This window comes from Echinops telfairi, unplaced genomic scaffold, assembly GCF_000313985.2.
Source record: "Echinops telfairi isolate 266 unplaced genomic scaffold, ASM31398v2 ScPeMD7_60;HRSCAF=208, whole genome shotgun sequence".
Taxonomy (NCBI): domain Eukaryota; kingdom Metazoa; phylum Chordata; class Mammalia; order Afrosoricida; family Tenrecidae; genus Echinops; species Echinops telfairi.
Window position 1 is genome coordinate 32,121,783 of NW_022103958.1, and position 20,579 is coordinate 32,142,361.

Below are 20,579 nucleotides of genomic sequence, written 5' to 3' on the forward strand. Positions count from 1 at the left end.
GCTGGATGGCAGAGCAGGCTCTCCCTGGCATGTCATTGTGTTACAGAGAACAGTATACACAGCCACACACACACACACACACACACACACACACACACACAAGCAAAAGCCTCGGGCCAACAGCCTCGCACAAGACATCTAGCAGGACACAGATGGGCAGCGCAGCCCAGAGCAGGCGCGGCAGGGGCCGGGCCTAGAGCATCATTACCTGTCCTGCTTCCTGGGCAGAGTACTTCTGCAGAACTTAGGGCTAGCGGCAGGGGAGGAGAGAGGGCTAGAAGTCCAGGCAGGTAGAAAACAAGAGAAGGTACATTAGACTGGAAGGAAGGGGAGGCGGTGTTATGCACAGTGATCTGAACAATTTCCTCGTCCCCAGTGCGGGGGGGCCTGGCACTCCGCCTGACGTAAAGAAATGGTCCCCCTGGTGCCAGGCCGACCACCTATCCACTGCATGATCTACGACATACTCCCTGCCGGCGGCCGGCCGTCTACTCTGCCAGCGAGGGGTGGCAGGACTGGGGAAGGCAGCGGGGCTGGACACATCGGGTAAGATGCACAACTCCCAAGGCTGGATGCCTTTGCACGTGGAAGCATTAACTGTACCCCCGTGAGACTGCCAGCGGCTCGGAGCGCCAAGGAAACCCCACGCCGGCAAAGGTCATGGGAAGCCGAGGCAGGCTCCGCTCCAGTCCAACTGGCCTCCCCAAGGAAAGGCCTGCAGCAGTCCGAGAGAGGAGCCTCCCAGACAGAGCTTAACTACCCACTGGGATGCCTCACGTCCCCTTGCGGATTTCTGCCCCTAGCCAGAGCAGCGGCCTGGCACCCACCTTTCCGACAGCGTGGTCTTCACGCTGCTGGTCCTGACGAAGGGTGTCAGGGAGTCGTCCTTGGAGGAGGCGAGGAGGCCACTGGAGGAGTTGTGGCTCAGGCCCCCTCCACTGCTGAGGGAGATGTCGATGGACTCGCAGCTGGTGTGGAGGCTGCTCACGGACTGGAAGCCCAGGCTGTCCTTGCTCACGGCCGAGGAGCTGCTGGCGTGGGTGCCCCATGTGAGGCTGTTGGAGGGGCCCGAGTGGGCTGAGCTGGGGCTGGAGGCTAGAGGGGACTGGTTGAGGTCCACATTCTTACTGTAGAGGGGACTGCTGCTCCCGCTGCTCAGGACGCCGCTGCCCGACGGGGAATCCAAGTTACTTTGCTGGGTCATGGTGGCGTGAGGGTTGGAGATGACCACTGAATTTTTCATGTTTTCAGCTGTGGCCATGGGCGCTTGCTTGGAAGGCTTCCCACCAAAGAGTCTGTGAAGAGACAAAGGGGAGTGGGGAATGGACACCCCGTGCCAGGAGACACTGGTGGTGGTGGTGGCTGTTAGAGAAGGGTGGGGCAGAGGCACCTAGGAGATGCTTGTGCAGGGGGCACAGGCCCTACTGAAACAGCCTTCAAGAGGGACTGGTACTTGAAGCTCTGGGCTGCGTGCGTGGGGCCCTGACTCTGTGGGGGACAGATTTCCTACAGGCCTCGATAAGGCCTGGCTTCCCATGCTTTCTGTCATTCGACTAACTGGAAAATCCACCCTGAGTCCTGAACAAAGCCATCTGGAGAGGGTGAGAAGCTGTCTTCCTGGCCTCTGCGCCCAGGACCCCAGGCACAAAGCAGGCAGTCTGTTCCTGAGGGCTCGACTCAAAGGGATTCCGTCCCTTTGATCTCTAAGCACAACAGGCAGCATCGAGACCTGGAGACTAGAGTTGGAAGGGCCAGGGAAATCCTCTCTGTTGATGTGGCCTCCCCTCGAGAGCCCAGCCTGAAAGATTGGCCTTTCAGGTCCGGATGGCTTGTGGTAGCCAATGATAAGACACAGCACCCTGGCTGGGTTCACAGGCCTTTAGCCCCAGCAGTGGGTGTGAGTGGTCTTGCTGTGACAGACACAGGACACACGGAGAGGCCACTTCATGAGGCAGACGGCCCTACTGCTCATTCCCCAAATCTGTGTCATCAGAACACAGACAGACAGACAGGTCCTGGCAGCTGTGCCTCCTCCTCCTCCTCCTTTGCGGAGGAGCTCTCTGGTAACCCAGCAGGGTGGTGCCCAGGTCAGGAGGGCTTCCCCTAATGCCAGGGCTTCCTTCTTGATTCTCCGCCCACCAGAGAGCACACAACAGATCCCTCTGGAAGTGGCCAGCCTATTCTGTATCATGGTTTGTCTTTTACCCGGGTACACGGGGTTCCTGGTCTCTGCCCTGTACAAACAGCCCAAAAGCATCAACCATGATAAGAACAAATTAACAAACGGATCCTCAGGACCATGCCCCGTGGAATCTAGAGGGGGAAAGAAAATGTGTTCTTTGCCTGCCGAGGAGGGGAATAGCTCATCATGAACTCCTGGCTTCAGGGCATATAAATCCCACGAGACCCTCACGACTCAGAAGACTAACTTGCTCCATCGCCGAGCCCTGGCCAATAGTTAGAAGAGCACCGTCGGATCATGTCCTTGTGTCTTTCCGACGTTGCTCCTGATCCTGTGCCAGGAAACCCTCTTCACAGGAAAGGCCCAGTCTTCTGTCTCTTCGCCCTTCAAGTCGTTCGGAAAGGGTTCACGCACGTCAGTCACCATTCCCCCTTCCCTACACCAAGCACTCACTGCCACCGGTCAAGGCTGACGCACAGCAACCCCTGGGGTTTCCCAGGCTGTACTGTTCACAGGAGTAGGAAGCCCAGTCTTTCTCCCAAGGAGCTGCTGGTGGTTTCAAGCTTTGGACCATGTGGATCACAGCCCGACATGTAACCACTATGTCACCACCAGGTCAGCAGTTAACTACCAGCAGTCCTGCGGGAGAATGACGGGACTTTCTACCCCTGTAAACAGGTACAATCGCGGAAATCCACAGGGGTCGCTTGGAGTCAGCTCTGACTGGATGGCAGTGACCACACTAAGGTACCTGGGGGGAACTGAGACCACCTTAGTGATTAGGGAAGGGGGGAGGGAGGAATCGGCAGAAAGATGCTCAACACCGGCTCCGGGAAGCTGCATGCATTTTCAGGTATTCTTTTACACACTAGCCTAAGGGGCTGGTAAAATGCCTTTGTAGTTACTGAGGGACATCTACCATACCAGAGAGCGAACGTTACACAGGATACTTGAGGCAGAGAAGCAGCGAAAACTCGCAGTTACAAGGCAGTCGTTAAAACAACAAAGAGAAGCCCAATAGGATCTCCCCCTTTAAAAAAAAATCATTACTGAGATTCTAATAATCAAGTCTCGACAAAGAACCATGAACTCTTTCATTATATCTTTCATGTGGAATGCGTCTTCTGAAGTCCTTTCAAACGTTTCTCTTCATCCCCAAATATGTACCCAGGCACCTGATTCCCCACCCCCTTCTGCTGCTTAATCGTTCTTCTTTGGGACTTTCTGGTTCTTATGACAAGGTTTCTGGGCACGTGGCTGGCGGGATGTGTTCAAATGCATGGTTGCAGTGTACAGTCAGCCCCGTGGTCACGTGACCTGGTGCGAGGGATAGATCTTTAACCCACAGACACTGAAAACCCAGTGAAGGGCAGGATTCTCATCCAGAAATCTCCAGCCGCCATGGAACTCGGGGAGGGGGCAGTGGAAGCCTTTCTAAGGCAAAAATCCATGTTTCCTTTTCAGAATCCTAAGAGTTTGTTTTGTTTTTAAGGAAGTTCAGATTTCGAGGAGGAAGGTGAAATTATGCATGTATTCTAAGAAACCAAGTTTTTTAAGGAAAAGGGGGTAGGGGAGCACATGAAGCTATTTGAGACACCAGATCTGGTCAAGACCACTGCCTAGTAACGTGGAATTCAGTCACAAGATTATCAAGGGTGGGAAAATGGGTCTACTACCCCTGCTGAGCAACTCCCCCAGACCTAAGGGTGAGTGGAGACCTCCTCTCATGTGGTTACTGACTTTTATTGAGTGCTTCCAGGGGGCAGACAGAGCCACCTGGAATTGGCTTTCCACAACCATCCTCGAAAAGATAGCCAAACCCAAGTTCACTTCCATTGAGTTAACACCTAGCAACCCTTTCGGAGCCCTGGTGGGGTAGTGCTGGGCTTTGATCTACAATGTCAGCAGTTCAAAACCGCCAGTTATTCCTCAGGAGAGCACTGAAGCTTTCTGTACCACCCTCCACCCCCCAAAAATTCACAGCCTCAGAACCCACAGGGGCGGTTCCACCCTGTCCTCTGGGGTCGCTATGAGTCTATATGGACTGGACAGTCGTGAGTAAGAACCACCCTACAGGACACGGTAGAAAGTGCCTCAGTGGGTTTCCAAGAATACAACTCATTTTTCACCCTCGGAGTGGCTGGCGGCTTCGACATTGTAGATTGAAGCCCAACACATAACCACTACACCATCCTAAGAGGTGGAAATGAGCATCCCTTGGTGCAGATGAGGAAGCTGAGGCACATGTTTGTCAAGCCAGGCTACTGGGTGAAGCGGACCCAGGGTCTGCTTTTCGTTCCAATATGGGAAAGCAGTGGACTGAGTATTTGCTGGTAGGAGCTGACCAGGCAGCTTCACCTGTGGACGACGCAGAGGAGAAAGACGGCAACTGCTCTGAGAACACGTAATGACTCATACAGGTTGCCACCCCACGCGTTCACCACTTACCTGCGGAGCGTGGGCGAGGCCACGTCGGGGTACTTAGCCCCAGGCTGGAGAGAGGCCTGAGCTGCCGCCGCACTGGACACAGGCTGAGCTGCCGGGTTCACTTTGACCGAGTTACAGGAAGCCACGCTCTCGCTGTCGGATGAGATGCCTTTCTCCTTATCCGTCTGGTTGACGAGACCTGGGAGGGAGCTGCCCAGGGCTGTTCGGGAAGGCTCCCTCAGCTTGGGCACCGGCAGCCCGGCGGACTTGCTACTGATGTTGGAGTCTATGCTGCTGGTGCTGGACCGGTTCCCAGCTCCGCTCCGGCTGCCAGACTTACTGGGCCGGGGCAGGCTTCGGTACTGCAAGTTCGTCCGAGAGCTGAGAGACAGGTAGCCGTCCTCCTGATGCTGAGCCCCATCCATGCTGGTCTTACGGCCCGTAGTCCGGCCCACCAGTGCAGACGACTTGGGGATTTTGCCCAGTGTGGCTGACCTGCTGGTGACCGTGGCTCCACTGGCCGTGATCAGGGCCAGGCCGGCAGGCGAGCCGCTCTGCTTCTTGAAGCCGAAGCTGTTGGCGTTGGCGGTGGGCGTCCGGGAGCTGCTGGCCAGGGGCTTTTTGGACTCATCACCACTGCTGCGGCCCGCATCCGATGGGGAGCGCTTCACCTGCGAGGCTTTGGGCGAGAGCCGGCCTTTCTCAGACACCTTGGCGTCGTCTGTCTTCCCTGAGGGAGAGAACGGCGAGGTTAGCCTGCCAACAACGAGGCCGGCTCCCGGCTCAGGCAGCTCGCCTGGTGAAGACGCTCCCCTCCTCTATCGAATGAACGGGTGCCCCCCCCCCCCTCCCTGGGGAAGGCAGGACCCTTGGGAGGCAGCAGAGAGCGCTTTTGATAAAGAGGGTTTTGACTGTAACTATCCCTGGGAGGCTTTTAGGAGACGTCAACGATTGTACTCCTTTGCAAAGCAGGTAACCTTCACCCAGGGGAAAGCAGAGCCAGAGAATCTCGGGGCTGTCTGGGAAAGAGACGCTGCCTTGCCAACGTTACCCCTCTGTCTAGTAAAGGCAGCCCCCCTAGTGTTTCTGCAGGGCAGTCCGGCCTTCTTGTGAACACGCTGCCTTCGTTTACGCCCACCACCCATGGTCATCGCATCGGTTCTGGCTCATAGTGACCCGGTACAGGGGGTCCAAAGCTGTACATTTTTATAGGGGAGCAGACTAGCCTCGTCTTTCTCCCACAGAACAGCAGGTGGGTCTGAACCGTTTACCTGGCAGTTAGCAGTACAGCGCGTCCCCGGCAGCACCACCTAACACATCGCCTAAATCATGGACAACATCAACCTCATGCACCCACACCTGGCAGCCATACACCTTGAATAGCCTGTCTGGGGGCCAAGCCCACACTCCTCAAGAGATGACCATCGTCCGGCCTTAGTGCTTCTGTCCTTACACGCTCCCAGCTGGAAGCAGTAGGAATGTCAGCTCTGGGGAAAGCGGAGGACTGGCAGTCTCGACCTCGCAAGGACACAGCGAGCACCTAGGGGGACTTGAGACTATGTCATCAGTCCTTGCTAGAGCGACTACGGTCTCGCTCGTCACTGAGACACCTGCAGACACAGACCTGCATCCTCTGTACTCACCAGTCCCCGGCGTCTTCAGTGTGCCCGCCGGGGCAGCCGGCTTCGTCCTGGGCATGGTGATGCCCACCTGGGCCGCCGTCATGCCTCGCCGCCACGAGCCTGTCTGGGAGACGACGGCCGTCTTCCTGCCCGAGGTGCTTTTGTCGGACTCATCGGACACGTCCGAGGGGTTCCGCCGCCACTTGGCGCCTGGCTCCATCCTCACGCCGCTGTCTGACCCTCCGTCGGATTTCTTGATCTCATCACCAGACCACAGGGAGGTCCTCTCCACCTGCGAGTGCTTCTCGGTGTCCGTCTGTGGGCAGAGCCAAACTCCCCAGTTAGGCCTCCCCAAACCCCAGGCCTGGCGGCCCCTCTGCCCAGACACAGGGATGCCCACACACTGGACCGGCTAAGAGGGTGGGGGAGAGAACAAATTGCTTTTGGCAATGTTTGGGGTCTCTGTACCCTCGACGGCTGATTTTTTGGGTCTAAAGAAATTATACGAATGTGTCTGAGAAGGAGGAGAAGGGAGGAGAGTAAAGGGGGCCGGGGGTGGGGGGCAGTTTGAGGGAAAGGGCCCTGAAGGGGAGAGGCAGTGGGGCTGACCAAGAGATGGAGGAGGAATGCAGCCACCAAATGCAAGCCCTGTTCCTTGGAGAGCAGCCGCCTGCAACTGCCTGCCTGGGTCCCTCTGAGCGCTCAGCCTCCGGCTGCTTTCCTGTCTTTGTTCTGCCACCAGCAGCCGATCCCTGGGTTTTGCACAGCGCCACAGCCTCACACACGCAGCCAGCAGGCAAGGGCGGCTGCTAGTTTCCCTCAAAGCGGTGGGAAGAGTTCCTCAAACGCCACCTCACCAAATGCTGAAAGCCAGTGCCTGTTCCCTGAACCCCCCACACCCAGCTTCATTGATATGCCTGGCTTTGCACTCCTGATGTGATTCCATTCAGACAGGGGGCATAATTAGTCAGATGGCTTTGGAAGAGCCCTGACCCCATGGAAGCCAGGAAGGCACAGAGTGTGATGTTAATGATCACTGTGGTTCAAAGGCACAGTTAACCAGCAGGCTCTGAGGGGCTTCCTCTTGGGGGTGGGGTAGGGAGGACACAGCAGGTACCAGGAGGGAGAAGTAAGCTGCATGGGGAAGGGACTCATTCCCATTTCCCAGGTTGTGCTGGGTTTTGTTCTCAGAAACAAGTCCCACGCGGGGGTCTTCAGAAAGCTTGTGGAAAGATCATCTGTCTTAGGAGAGAACTCCCCAAGCAAACCACGGCCCATAGGTTTCAAACACTGTCTCACCAAAATTAACTCGTGACCATAGTAGGCCTGGACAGGACCGAATTGGAGGCATCAAATTTACGGTGAAGCGTGAGTAAAAGAAGCGTGAGATCAGAGATGCATTATGTAAAGTTTACGGGGACAGTGTCCCAAAGACACTGGTGGTGTATGAACAGATAACTTATTTTAAGAAGGGACCAGACAAGGACGCAGAAGGTCCACATCAATTTGCATGAAACAGCTGGTCTTGTCCCTGAAGGCGATCGACAATTAACATCAGAAACAAGAGCCAACCCCACCGATGGCTCCTTTGGTTCAGGTGGCACAATTCTGACTGAAAAATTAAAGTTGAGCAAGTGGGATCAAGATCCTAATGCGTTTCTTGAAAGAACTGTAACAAGGGATGAATCGGCTTTACTAGTACAGTCCTGAAGACAGAACACAATGAAAGCAATGGCTAACAAGAGGTGGAAGTGGTTTCTAGTCAAAGCAAACGTAGACTTATCACGAGCAATGGTCGCAGCAGCAGTGTTTGGGGGATGCTCAAGGTACTTTGCTTGTTGACTTTCTCCAGGGCCAAAGAAAGATAATATCTGCTTTTTATGAGAATGTTTGGAGAAAGTTAGCCAAAGCTTTAGCAGAAAAATGCCCAGGGCAGCTTCATAAGAGTCCTCCATCACCTCAAGGTTCCTGCTCATTCCTCTCCTCAAACAAGGGCCAATTTTGGGGGATTTTCAGTGGGAAAGAATTAGGCATCCACTTCATTGTCCTGATTTGGCTCCTTCTGACTTCTTGTTTTCTAATCTTGAGATAAAACTTAATATGTTTCATTTTACGCTCTTAATTCCACTTTTCCACGCACTGTTCGAAGTCCTCTCACACTATAATGAACTACCAGACGAGACAGTATCAGCAAGCTGGGGGATGAAAACCAAGCCAAACGCTGGCAAGCATTTTGAAGTAGTTTGGATTACTCCCTCCGGTGACTACCATGACTGCGAGGGACCAAAGCGAAATACAGACAGACAATCAACAGCCTCCCCCTCACGACCACGGCCGGCCGTTCTCCCTCTCCTTCCCTCCTCGGGAAAGCGGCTTATCCACTGCAGCCACCACGTGTGCCTTAGCTGTGCGGTCATTGCCATGCGCACACCAAGTCACAGCTGTGTCCTGGGCACCAGAGACACAGGAGAAGGAAGACACCCTCCCCGGCAGGAAGCAGCTCATCCTGCTGTGGGAAAGGGCACTGAGGACGGGGTTCCCACATCTGGGTGCAGAACGGGAGGCCCAGTCAGGGTGTTAGGAGTAAAGCCAAGTCCCATCAAGTCGACTGACTCACAGCAACCCCGTGCATGATGGTCAAAATTAATAAACAAATAACACACACTGCCTTTACACACGACCACACGGGTGAACAGACCGTGTCATCGGATCACGGTGACTGTCTGGTCCAGGAGAGCGAGGAGATGGGGAGGTAAGGTGTCTTTATCTGCATCACACAGGCGAGGGCATTACAGTGACCCCCTTCCTGCCTCAGGTACCTCCGCTTACAGGAATCTCTCCTTCTTCAAATGCTTCAGGCCAGGCCTTCAGCCAGAATCGACCGAAGGCCCATTGCTGTTTGCCAGGTACCAGAGTGAATCGGAGACTCTGGGGCAAATCTGATTCCAACTTTTCATGGAGTTTATGAGCCAACAAGGAAAACAGCGATTGGCCAAATGGATGCAAATAAACATGTAATTTTAAGAATGTTATATATTTATATATATATCAAGAAGCCTAAGAGAGAAGTGCAGGCACAGATTTAATTTATTCTATACTGATGGGAGCAAACATGCTTTTTGAAGTACCTGAGAGAATGAGGGAGGGGAAAAAAAGTACCAAGAGTTTAGGAAATCGCATGTGCAAAGACCCTGAGGCACGGGAGAGCCCACCTTTGAAAGTCTTCATTCATTCATAAGTATTTGCCTGGTGACACTGTATGCCAGACTAAGTTGTTGGCTCTGGAAATACCACAAAGAACAAGACCAGCTACAAGTCATTATCCTACTGGAGCTCTGGGTCAAGTACATTTTAATACCCTCTAAGAGGTACTGGAAAAACTCATTTTGGCACAGATACCACACCCTGTCAGAACTGATTCGATGGGCCTAGCAGCAGCAGCAGCAACCTTTTGAGTGACTGCATTATTTATTCTTTTACTTTGACTGTATCTTATTTCTCCAAATCAAAGTGCAATGGTGCCGCTAGCAGCAGCAGAAGTGGGAACAGTTAAATGTATTGAGCGAGCACTTACAAGGTTGCAGATACTGTGGGAAATTTTAATTTAATCCTTAGCCCAAATCCCTCCAAAAGTCCTAGGAAGAAATTATAATGATCACTTTCCATCTTACATGAGGTAGGAAGTGCAAAAGCAAGTTGCCCAAGATCACATGGCAATGAGGTGGACATGCGGGATCCCAGCACAGGGAGTCTAAGTGCAATGACCGTCTTCTGGCCACAAGTTAGGCAAGAGGCGTATCTGCATGCCCAGCCTCGCCTTACAGCATGCCCAGTGGACTCCCGGCCCATAGTGACTGGTTGGCTGGTCGGGTAGCTCTGGAGGAACCATTTACTGGGTGCCATGCTCCAGCCCAGCCTCCTCCAGGACCCCAAAAGGCCCAAGACCAGGGCCCGAGTCCCCTCCTCTGGAAAGAGCAACCATCCAACCAGCTCTGAAGCCCCACACTTAGACCAGGGAAGCAGCCTTCCAGCTCTACTCTGAACAGCTGTGCGTTTCCCCTCGACCACTTCCTCCCTCGCAGTTCACATGCACTCAGCATACCCTTGCTGAGCTATGGGCCAGGCCATGCCCGTGGTGGCCCCACCGTGCATCGATGGAGTCATTCGCAGAGCCTAGAGTAGAAGGGCCAATGTGAAACCCACCCAGGGCCATATCCCCTGCTGTAGCCTCCCCCTTCTCCATTTGCCCAGGATGTCTGTCAGGCACTTCCTCCTGTCTTATGAAGGCATTTCTTATTGCCCCGACCCGGAACTCCACTTAATCAACTGGCAAGGAAGGTGGCGGAAGGCCTGGATGCCGCCATCCCAGCTTCAAAGAGCAAGGAGGTGGAAGGCGTGGAGTGGGAGGTTTGGTGGCAAGTATGGAGAGGAGGAGGGGCTTTGATGTCACAGATCGGAGTTCAAGTCCTGGGCACAGCCAGCCATCTGCTGTGTGTGATCCAGAGGAAGTTGCTCAACTTCTCAAAAACCGTGACTCGGTGTAAAGAATGGGATGAGGATGAGCAGGTGTCTTAAAGGGATGATGGTGAGTGGGCTCAGTGAGCTGAGCAGGGAGAGACTCAATGAACAGTGGCTCTTAACGTGGCCGCCACCAACTAATCCTCACCATCACCATCTCAGAAAGCCACCAACACCCCGCCGTCCCCCTCCTTTGGTATTTGTCCCAGTTTTATCCTGCAGTGGGGCGGGCTTGAGTCACAGGCCTTCCCAAGCCAGGGGCACTGCCCATGTTTTCCTTCAACTGGCTGACGTTGGCACGCCAGTCCTAACACAAATGGTCCCCAGCACCGTCAGCAGCATCCCACCTCCTGCCACCTATCAAGCCAGACCCTGTGCAAAGCCTCTTGGCATGTATGATTTGCTCATTGCACGTTCTGCGGTTGAATTACCATCCATCTTTGATGGAACTGGGAGGCGGGGGTGTAATGAGGAAAACGACCTGCCCTTAAATCACAAGCAGAGCATGGTGAGCAGACAGAAGGGGAACCCCTCTTCCGTCACAGTCAAACCCTGTTCTTGCACCTACACTGACACCCAGAGGCCCCACAGGCAGGGCAACTACGAAGACCCCAGGCTCTCTCATGGCCACACAGGCAGGGGAGTTTCCCACAACATTCAAGATTCGATTCCCTATCACAGCAGGATATAAACGGATACAGTTCTACCTTTCCTTTCATGCATGTGATTACAATTTTCCTGGAAAGTGAAAATTAAAGGAATCTTGACGGGATTGTCCTTTGACACCCAGAATGGCACCTCTCGCGAGACAGAGGACCACTGACTGCTCAGGGACAAAATGCCGAGTGTGCTTTACACAGTGCTTTGCCACTGTCTTCAACATACAGGAGGGCTTCCAAAAGTCAGGGGAAAAGAGAATTAAAAGGTAGTACATTTTTCAGGTCAGGAACTAAACTCAGCCCCTGGGGAGCTCAGAAGGGCAGCATTTCGCCAAGGACACAGTTCAGGGATTAGGAATGGAGCAGAATCAGAGCTAGAAATCACTGTGAGAAAGTGGGGTAGCATGGGCCTGGCCCATGGAGGGAACTGAAAGAGATGAGTGGAAAGAGAATGTGAATGAAGCGCCGAATGTCCAACGGATGATCTGCTCTGTGAACCTTCTCCTACACGGCACTACAAAGCTTTAAAATGAAAAAGTCCCGACAATAATGGATTTTCCCATGAACATTTTGAAGCCCCCCTGAAAATGCTGCAAAATGCTTCTAAGAGAGATGAAAAATGCACTCAACTTTCAGTCACTGGCATAAATGGCACAGGGAAGCAGAGAGACAAGTCCCCCAGCGAATCCAGGTCACTTTGGGGCAAGCACCAAGGATCAGGCTCTGAGAGAAAAACCTGCTCTCTCTCACACTCACCCCTCAAGATAGATCTAATTGCCCTTATTTTATGGATAAGGAGGCAAAAGCCCAGAGAGGCTGACAAGCTTATCCAAAGATGTGGCGGAGTGCAACGCTCAGCCCAAGGTCCCCTGACTTCAAAGTCCACACCGTCCCCACTCTCGCTAGCCCTTCTCTAGGAGAGAGCTGGTCAAGAGGCTCTCACATCTCACTCGGGGCGGGGTGGGAGGTGGGGGTTGTCCTTTCCCCGACTCGCTGAGTCTGGGCCCCTGGGCAGGGGACCCTGCACTGCTGGTGCATGCCCAGTACTCTGGGTCCCTGAGGAAAACAGAGCCACTCACACACAAAGGGGGCGTCCATCTCCAGTGGCCGCTCCTCCTCTTCCCGTCAGCTACCTGAGGCTGCTCCCGAGGATTCCCAAACAATAACCCCTCTGACGTCCTCTGAGCTCGTCCTTAGAGGTGTCTCAGAAAGGAAAGCCCAGGCAGGCAGTCTGTCCGCAGCCTGCTTTCCCAGCCAGCACTCAGGGTCACGCCTTGCCCAGTGGAGTGTGCACCTGTCTATGACAACAGAGCTCAGGACAGGCAGCACTGGGCACAGGACTGCAGCACACGTCTTCTGGCCGCCTAATGTGGCTCAGAGAGGGGTAATGGCCCTTAGCGCACACGAGGCTCACAGTGATGGGGGAGCGGGAGGGCGGGAGGCTGCAAAAAGTGCTGATTCAAGAACACGGAGCCGCGCTCCAGGCAGGAACAAAGAGAAGCCATGGGAAACCCACTGAGGAACTCAATCTGCATAGACATCTTAGTTCCTGTTGGCTCGAGTCTGCATTTACCGTGTCCCAAGACCTAATTCCCCCGGGTCCAATACTAACATTTGAAATTAGGGTAGCTTCCTAGAAAAAAAACAAACTTGACCTTCTGAGCTTGGTCAAGAGGCCTGTTTGTGGCCTCATTCGTAGGGTGAAAGCCAAGCGCTATTCACAGAGGAACAGGGTCCTGGCATTAACCAAATTCAAGTGCACCAAATCGCGGGCGAATTCCCAACGCTGGCCCTGTAATCAATAAGGAATACAGGAGCCTGGTCTGGCTTTGTGCCAAGGAAAGGGGAACAAAGGCCCCCAGGAGAGACATCGAACCCCACCTTCTATCAGAGCAGGTCGGCTCTCACTTTGCAAACACGCCAACGGGAAGCCTCCCTGTTTCTCCGAGCTGACTCCCAGTCCCCCTCGATGCAGTCCTCCGATGCCTGCCCGTCCGCCTCCCAACTCCAGAGGCCCAGGGGTTCTTTTCTTGGGGCCTCACGTCAGTATCTAAGAACAGTCTGCAGTCTGGGCCAGACTCTTTCCATAAAATGACAGCACATCTCGGGGCAAAAAATGACCGTGCCTACGAAGGTAAAAGAAAACCGGTGGCCAGCGACTTGTGACAGACACGGCGGTGGTGGGAAGCTGGCAGGTGGGCTGTGGGTGGGGGGATCCCCCGATTCTTCTCACTACCCATGAAACCCTCCCTGGGCAGCGAGGCTTCATTTGTTGCGGGGGTGATGTATAAACCCGTGACGGAGGCATAGACGTCATTGTAGCCGGACGTGCGCAGCTTGAATACGTTTTGTAGACTCCACAGACTTTCCCCGTCTCTACCACTCAGATAAAGACACAGAACACAGCCAGGTCCTCCAAAACTCCTGGCCCCCTTTGCAGTTGCTTGCTCAGTATTCTTTTGGGGTTCATTTTAGCACCGGCTGCCACACACACCCCACTCACACCCCTGCCTCGCAGCGAGATAGTCTGACACACAAGAAAACCCGAGAAGCGGCAGCCCGTCGCAGAGGCGGCAGTCTGCCAACGCTCATCTGCATTCGCGTTTCTGCGGGTCAGCACTGCTCCCCCAACTTGGACAGATCCTTTCCCTGGGGGATCCCTGAAGGGGCTGAGAAAGGTCCAGGGCAGCTCCTGTTTGTATAGAGCTACCCGCAGCTGGGGAAGGGGGTGAAGGGAGGGGCAGTGAGCACTCTGCCGTCCCTGAGACGCCCTGATGGTGGGAGGCGGTCATGAGAGGGATCCTGGAGGGCCAGTGCCCCTGTGAGAGAACTGCCATCCATGCCACAGTGAGGAGACTGTGGTTGGTTCAAACTCATGGGGGGGGGGGACCCACGGGATGGAGCAGAGCTGCCTGGAGGGTCTGGCCGTATATAAATCTAATGGGAGCAGACGGCCAGATCAGTCCCCTGTGGAGCAGTCACTGGGTGAATGTGAGCTCACTGCCAGCCTCTCAGCGAGTGGCCAAGCGTTCGGACCACTGTTCCAGGCCTTTATGTAGTGAGGCTGGCACCTGACTTTCTCACGAGTACCACGGGCTTCCCAAACCAACCCCTGCCAACGGGCGAGGGTGCCGAGAGGGGAAGGAACGGAAAGACGTGCACACAGGCAACCGGGCAGGCATTCTGATGTGCGGCGGAGAAGCGGACATCAGTGTTCACTGCACTCTAACCACCGGATCTGTGCATCCAAAGCGGGGGTGGGGGGTAGGGGGTGGGGGGGATGGTGGAAAACGCCAGCCGCCCACGGCCAGATCATGCCACCCGCGCATATGGGGCGTATGTGCTCAGACGTCCACTGACGGTTGCCGTGTGGAGAATGGAGGTGTGGGGGTGGTCAGGGAAGCAGTTACCTTCTGATTTTCTAGAGAAACCAGACACACGCTTCCTTCCATGTGCCATAAGCCCATTTTAGAATCCTGACAAGGAATTCGGCTTACAAGAAGAGTGATACTGGGGGCCACAGAAAACACACTGGCCAGGGCCTGGGACCCAGGGACTGGCAGCCCCCAACCCCTGGCGGTCCAGCCCAGGGTCCCCAACCTCTGTCCCCACCCCATCACTTCTGCTCTGTGACCTGCAAGGAGCTCCCAGTGGCCAAGGAATACACATCCTAAAACTGCTACGGGGCCCAAATCTCCCCCAGCCCCCATCATTGTAAACAAACGAGCCAAGTGGAAAACTGAGGCCCAGAAAGGCAATTCACCAACACCACAGCTGTGTGGCCATACCTCCCCTGACCACTGCCTCGCTGCGTAGGGGACCCAGAACCGGGTGTTGCAACGACAGGAAGCATCTACTCAGCCCACAAGCCCAAAGCTCCCGGCTGGGAAGGCCCTCGGTCCTTACCTGTGCATCCAGGTTTCTGCGAGATGAGGCAGGTGTGTTGGCATAGGAGCTGATGGAGGAGCTGGTGTTGATGTCATCAGTGCTGAGGTTGTCTATGGTGTCGCTGATCCCGCTGCTGACGGAACTGCTGTCATCCCAGCTGCCGAGACAAACACACTCTGAGCACCCGAACTGCAGGCACTGTCTGCTCAGGCCCCCTCCCCATCTCCTCCGGACACCCAGCCAAAGCGCCGCTCACCTTCCAGGGTAGCCTCCGGCGCTGCTGTTTGGGGTCAGCAGGTGGCTGGAGTGGCTGCTATCTGCCCTGACTTTTCCATGGGGACTTTACAGAAAGCTCATCGCTACTTCCCAGGCTTAGCTGCAGAGCCTATGCTGAGAGGGGACCCAAGGGAGATTCCCGAGGGGGACCCTGGGGGGCAGCTTGGGAAGAAGAGCTGCTGCGTAGATTCTCCGAATGCCACTCCTGGAATGGGTGCCAAGGGAGGGGCATGGCAGACGTCAGCAGAGCCATGGACTCCGCCCATCCGTAGCTCTCTATTAATATCCCAGGCGACGTCTAAAATAGAGCTCTTCCTCTCTCACCCCTCAGCCCACTGGGATCACCCCCCATCCGCCCCAGCAGCTCAAGCCCAACTCTGGCACTGGCCCTGCAGTCTTGTTCTCACCACCTCCCGCCTCCCTCCATCGCTGGCTGTGTCACCTCTCTTTGCAACCTGTACCCACAGGTGCCCTGCTCTACTCTGCCTGGCTCATTGCCAACAGGCCAGGGGTCTCCGGGCCCCATTGCTGCCCCCTAGAACCCCATCCTCCCCACAGCAATCCTTCTCAAACCTAAGTCCAGAACTGCCATGAATACCCTTCCATGGTCTCTTGAGCACTTAAAATCCAAACTCTTTGCACGGGCCCACGGGGCCCTCTGGCTGGGCCTCCCTCTCCAGCCCCGGCCTGTAGGCTGGCGCCATTGCCCATACATTCCTTCTGGGCAAGGACCCTTCTTAGCTTCCGGGCTCTGCAGGTGTGGTGTCCCTCTTCCTGACACCTGTTGTTATTTCCGTCTCATCTTCCAGGTCCTTGACCAAGGTGTCACCCCCTTGGAAAGGCCTTCTCCTAGACACTCTACAAGACTCCCACCCACCCCAGGTCCCATCAGCCCCCTTTCTCTCTGCAGCCTTTAGAGAGTCTCCTCTCCTTGTTTGGCAGGTGGCAGACACAGACCAGGTGTGCAAGGAATATTTGGCGATTTAAACTCAGGAGGATGAGAAGCTGCTGCTGCTGCTGCGTAGACTCGGACTCACAGCAGTCCTACCGGGCAGAGTGAGGCAACTCTTGGGTTTTCGAGACTGTAAAACCTTTCTAGAAGCAGACAGTGCATCTTTCTCATGAGAAGGGGCTGGTGGTTCTGAACCACTGACCTTGCCGTTATCAGTTTAATGCCTAGTTGATGGAGCGAAAGAGGACACCTGTTTCTCTGTGGCACAGGTAGAGAAACTGAGGCTTAGTGAGGTGAGACGCCTTGTACAAGATCAGGTGGTAGAGCAGTCTAGACACAGGCGCTGACCCAGAGCCACCCTTTGTCCAGAGACACTGGCTGACTTGCCATGACGTCGCTCCTCAGTACACACACAGCACAGGTTGCCCTACACACTCCCCCAGGAGGAAGCAGAGGCTTGGGGCCCAAGAAGCTACCATCGGCTATCAGCCAGGTCTGTCTGAGACCAAAGCGTGGTCTCAGCCTCCACAGGATATCACATAGGAAAGCCAAAGACATGCTAGGTGGCTGGCTTTTCAAAAGCCTCCAGCACTTGCACGGCTTCCTCTAACCCAACGCCACAAGCCCTGGTTCATGCCGCCGGTGTGTAGGATGCCTGCCCCAACCTCCTGATGGGCTGGAAGACAAAGGATCAGCTGCTTTGGAGTACATGCAGAGGTGATTCCAAGTAGAGGAGCTAAAGGCAAGAAGACGGGGCTTACTGTGTGACCTCGCCCAAGCCCAGGGGGTCCTTGGGCTCAGAGACCTTAGCACACTTCCATCATCTGATCCTCCGGCTTTTGCCTAGCACTCCATCCTGCTCCCAAATCTCCTCTCCAGATACTCCCGCCACTCAAACGTCTCCAACTCAGGGCTCCTATGTAGCCACACTCTTTAGGAGTTTTCCCGTCATTCCACGGACAAAGGACTCTCCCACTTTCTAAGCCAATGTAAGGTCCTGTACAGTGATCATGTCTAAACGTCTTTGAGTTGGGCTTTGTTGCAGCGACTTCAATTTTAAAAAAATAATTTTATTGGGGGCTCTTATCACAATCCATATACACATCCACTGTGTCAAGCACATTTGTACATTTGTTGCCATTATCATTTCTAACATATTTTCTTTCTACTTGAGTCCTTGGTATCAGCTCCTCATGAACCCTTGATAATTTATAAATTATTATTATTTTGTCATGTCTCACACTGACTGATGTCTCCCTTCACCCACTTTTCTGTTGTCCTGGGAGGGGGATTATATGTCAATCATTGTGATCAGTTCCTCCTTTCTCCCGCGACCTTCCCCTTCCCCTCCTGGTATCACTACTCTCATTATTGGTCCTGAGGGGTCTCTATCTGTCCTAGATTCCCTGTGTTTCCAGCACTTATCTGTACCCATGTACAGGCTCTGGTCTAGCCAGATTTGTAAAGTAGAATTGGGGTCATCATAGTGGGCAGGGGAGCATTAAAGAACTAGAGGAAAGTTGTATGTTTCATTGGTGCTATACTGCACCCTGACTGGCTCGTCTCTTCCTTGTGATGGTTCTGTAAGGGGATGTCCAATGGTCTACAGATGGGCTTTGGGTCTCCACACCACACTCCCCCTCATTCACAATGACATGATTTTTTGTTCTGGGTCTGGTACTTCAAATATCTTAGGTCCCCTCCTTATGCCACCCCTGCATGGCATGTGTCAGACTCCCCATTCAACAGATGGAGAAATCCAGGCTGAGACAAATCTGACCAATGTTTTCCACCAGTCGATATTGGGGGGGCTGGCTCACAATGCGGAGCTGTCTCGCTTCAAACACAGGCTCCCTCTAGGCTACCCCACGCGCCCCTCACAACGTCAAAGCCAGACACAGGCCAGGCCGTGCTCAGTACTCACTACTCGGCGTTGTCCCTGACGCTCAGGTTGCTGTTGTCCTTGGATCACAAGGAGGAAGTGGAGTGAGGGATCTGAGAAATGCTGTTCCATGACACTGCAGAGATGTGGCTGAGCTGGAAACTCAACAATACCGGAGCCCCAGGTCTACTTCTTTCCACCCTATCCCTGCAGCCTCACCTCCAGGCACAGTGAGGGGCAACTCCTGACAGGAAGGAATTCAAGGTGAGGCAGCAAGCCACCGTGTTTCTACAGCAGTCTCACTATCTTTTGGGTACTCTGCAGGGTCATCCCTTCTGGGCCTGGGTTACCTGTGGGTGCCAGGCATGGGGCATACAGCTAGGGCAGTGACCACAGGAGGCTCTGCTAGGGCAATCGTGACAAAGCGGACTCACGTTTGTTCTCACGGTGGAAGGACAATTCTTTTGAGTCCTCTCATGGCATCTGTTCTTGGGGCTAAGAATGCAATGCCTTGTAACCCATGAAGAAAGGGGACAGGCTGAAGAAGGTGCAGCTGGTGGGGAGCAAGAAGCAGCGCCCTCAGGTGTGGGATTTTCTCTGCTCTGAAATAGTGCACATTCTTCCCCGGCTGGCCTTTCAACACCAAGTTATTATTCCAGAAGGGCCCGAGGCACTAATGTGCACAAAATTCTTCCTACCCTGGTGTCCAGAGTATTGTGGGCTCACGCTGCATTTACAGTGAGGCCTTGTAATAGAACCAGACCAGAATGGGACGCCTGAGTGATCGCAGGCTCTCTCTGGAGGGCAGGGCTGGAGAGCTGGCGAGAGGGTGCGGGTGAAGAGAGTGATGAGAACCCAGGCCGGGCAAGTGCTGTCTGATGGAGAGGCTGTCCCCATACTTGGAAATCTGCCCACGTCTCCCTCACCGACGGGTCTTTTGGGAAACTTGCATGTCTGCTTAGATTTAACTTCTAACTCACTCTTCTTCCAATGTTCAGCCTCATGAGCTACTGAGATTAGGTCAGGAAGTTCCAAGACGTATTCAAAGGAAAACGGTGGGAAACTGAGGGACTGGATGAGAATGGCATGCAGCGAAATCCTCTATGCTCATAATCACGGGTCTGGTACGCTGCCTCCGGTGGGGGGAGACCCTCACAGTTATGCGATGTAAGTAAGTTTTTTCATAAATAAATCTTAATACACATTCTCATGACTGGACACAGTCCCTCCGCCACCCGCCATAAAGGAAGTGTCATAAAGGAGCTCCCATACAAGATGCCTCCGACTTGCATGTGCCTGCAGGTTATCTGCAGATGAGAGCAAGCAGGTTCCATAGTCTGACCCACCGTAAAATGTAGCAAACTGTCTTCTGACATCTTCTGATACCGATCATACACTGCTCCCCTGGGGAGGGCTCAGGGGCGGTGGAGGTCAACTAGCACTAGGTCATTTTCTTGCCTGTTCGTTGTGATACCTGCTTAGGAGATTACACATTGACTCCGTGATCTGTTCCCTGTAGGGCGTGTATGCCCTTTGAAAGATCTGTGAAGTCCCCTTACACACGCCCATTGGACAATACAGTCACTCTCTTGGTCCTGCCCTGTGCCCACTATTTTCCACCATCAAAAATTCACTCCAGAGGACCTGTTCGAGGGTTGGAGACCTGCACCCCCATGAAACTCGTCCTGAGTTTCAGGAGATGTGGCAACAGTGCTGCTCTAACAAAGGGTGGTGGGCGACGCGGGGGCTTCGGGACCCGCTCCTTGCTGACGCTGCTGGCGGCTGTCGGGTCAATTCTGCCTCAGGACGACCCCACACGGGCATGAGAGAACTAACTACTGCATCGGGCTGTGACCTTGGGAAAGCAGATCGCAGGGCTAGTCTTTCAAGGTGCGGCTGGGTGGGTTCGGACTACCAACCTTTCCCCTAGCAGGAGAGCGTTTAACCCTTTGTGCCTCCAGGGACTCAGCAGCCCTTGACCAGATGGATGGTGTATTCGTCTGGGTACTTTGGAGAAACAAATCCACAGCAACTCACATATAAGAGAGAGTTTTATGTAAAGAAAATGTGCATCATGAAAACATCCCAACCCAATGCTGCCCACGCCCACAAGTCCAACATTAACCCATTAACCCAACACCAGTCCACAAAGTCCTCCACCTCACAAAACAGA

The 20,579-nt window shown here is 54.2% G+C and overlaps 1 protein-coding gene across 5 annotated transcripts in view; it reads right to left on the reverse strand.

Moving 5' to 3' along the window:
- Positions 1–20,579, reverse strand: part of NAV2 (neuron navigator 2) — a 413,588-nt gene that overhangs the window by 52,883 nt on the left and 340,126 nt on the right. For 4 of the 5 annotated variants that reach the window (XM_045290963.1, XM_045290962.1, XM_045290966.1 and 1 more), the window contains 5 exons: positions 15,315–15,453; positions 6,253–6,547; positions 4,631–5,339; positions 828–1,295; positions 209–274 (listed from right to left, as the gene is read on the reverse strand). In XM_045290963.1, coding sequence (XP_045146898.1) covers positions 209–274; positions 828–1,295; positions 4,631–5,339; positions 6,253–6,547; positions 15,315–15,453 — 1,677 coding nt within the window. The remainder of the gene's footprint in view (positions 1–208; positions 275–827; positions 1,296–4,630; positions 5,340–6,252; positions 6,548–15,314; positions 15,454–20,579) is intronic. The other variant, XM_045290965.1, reaches the window with a different exon arrangement.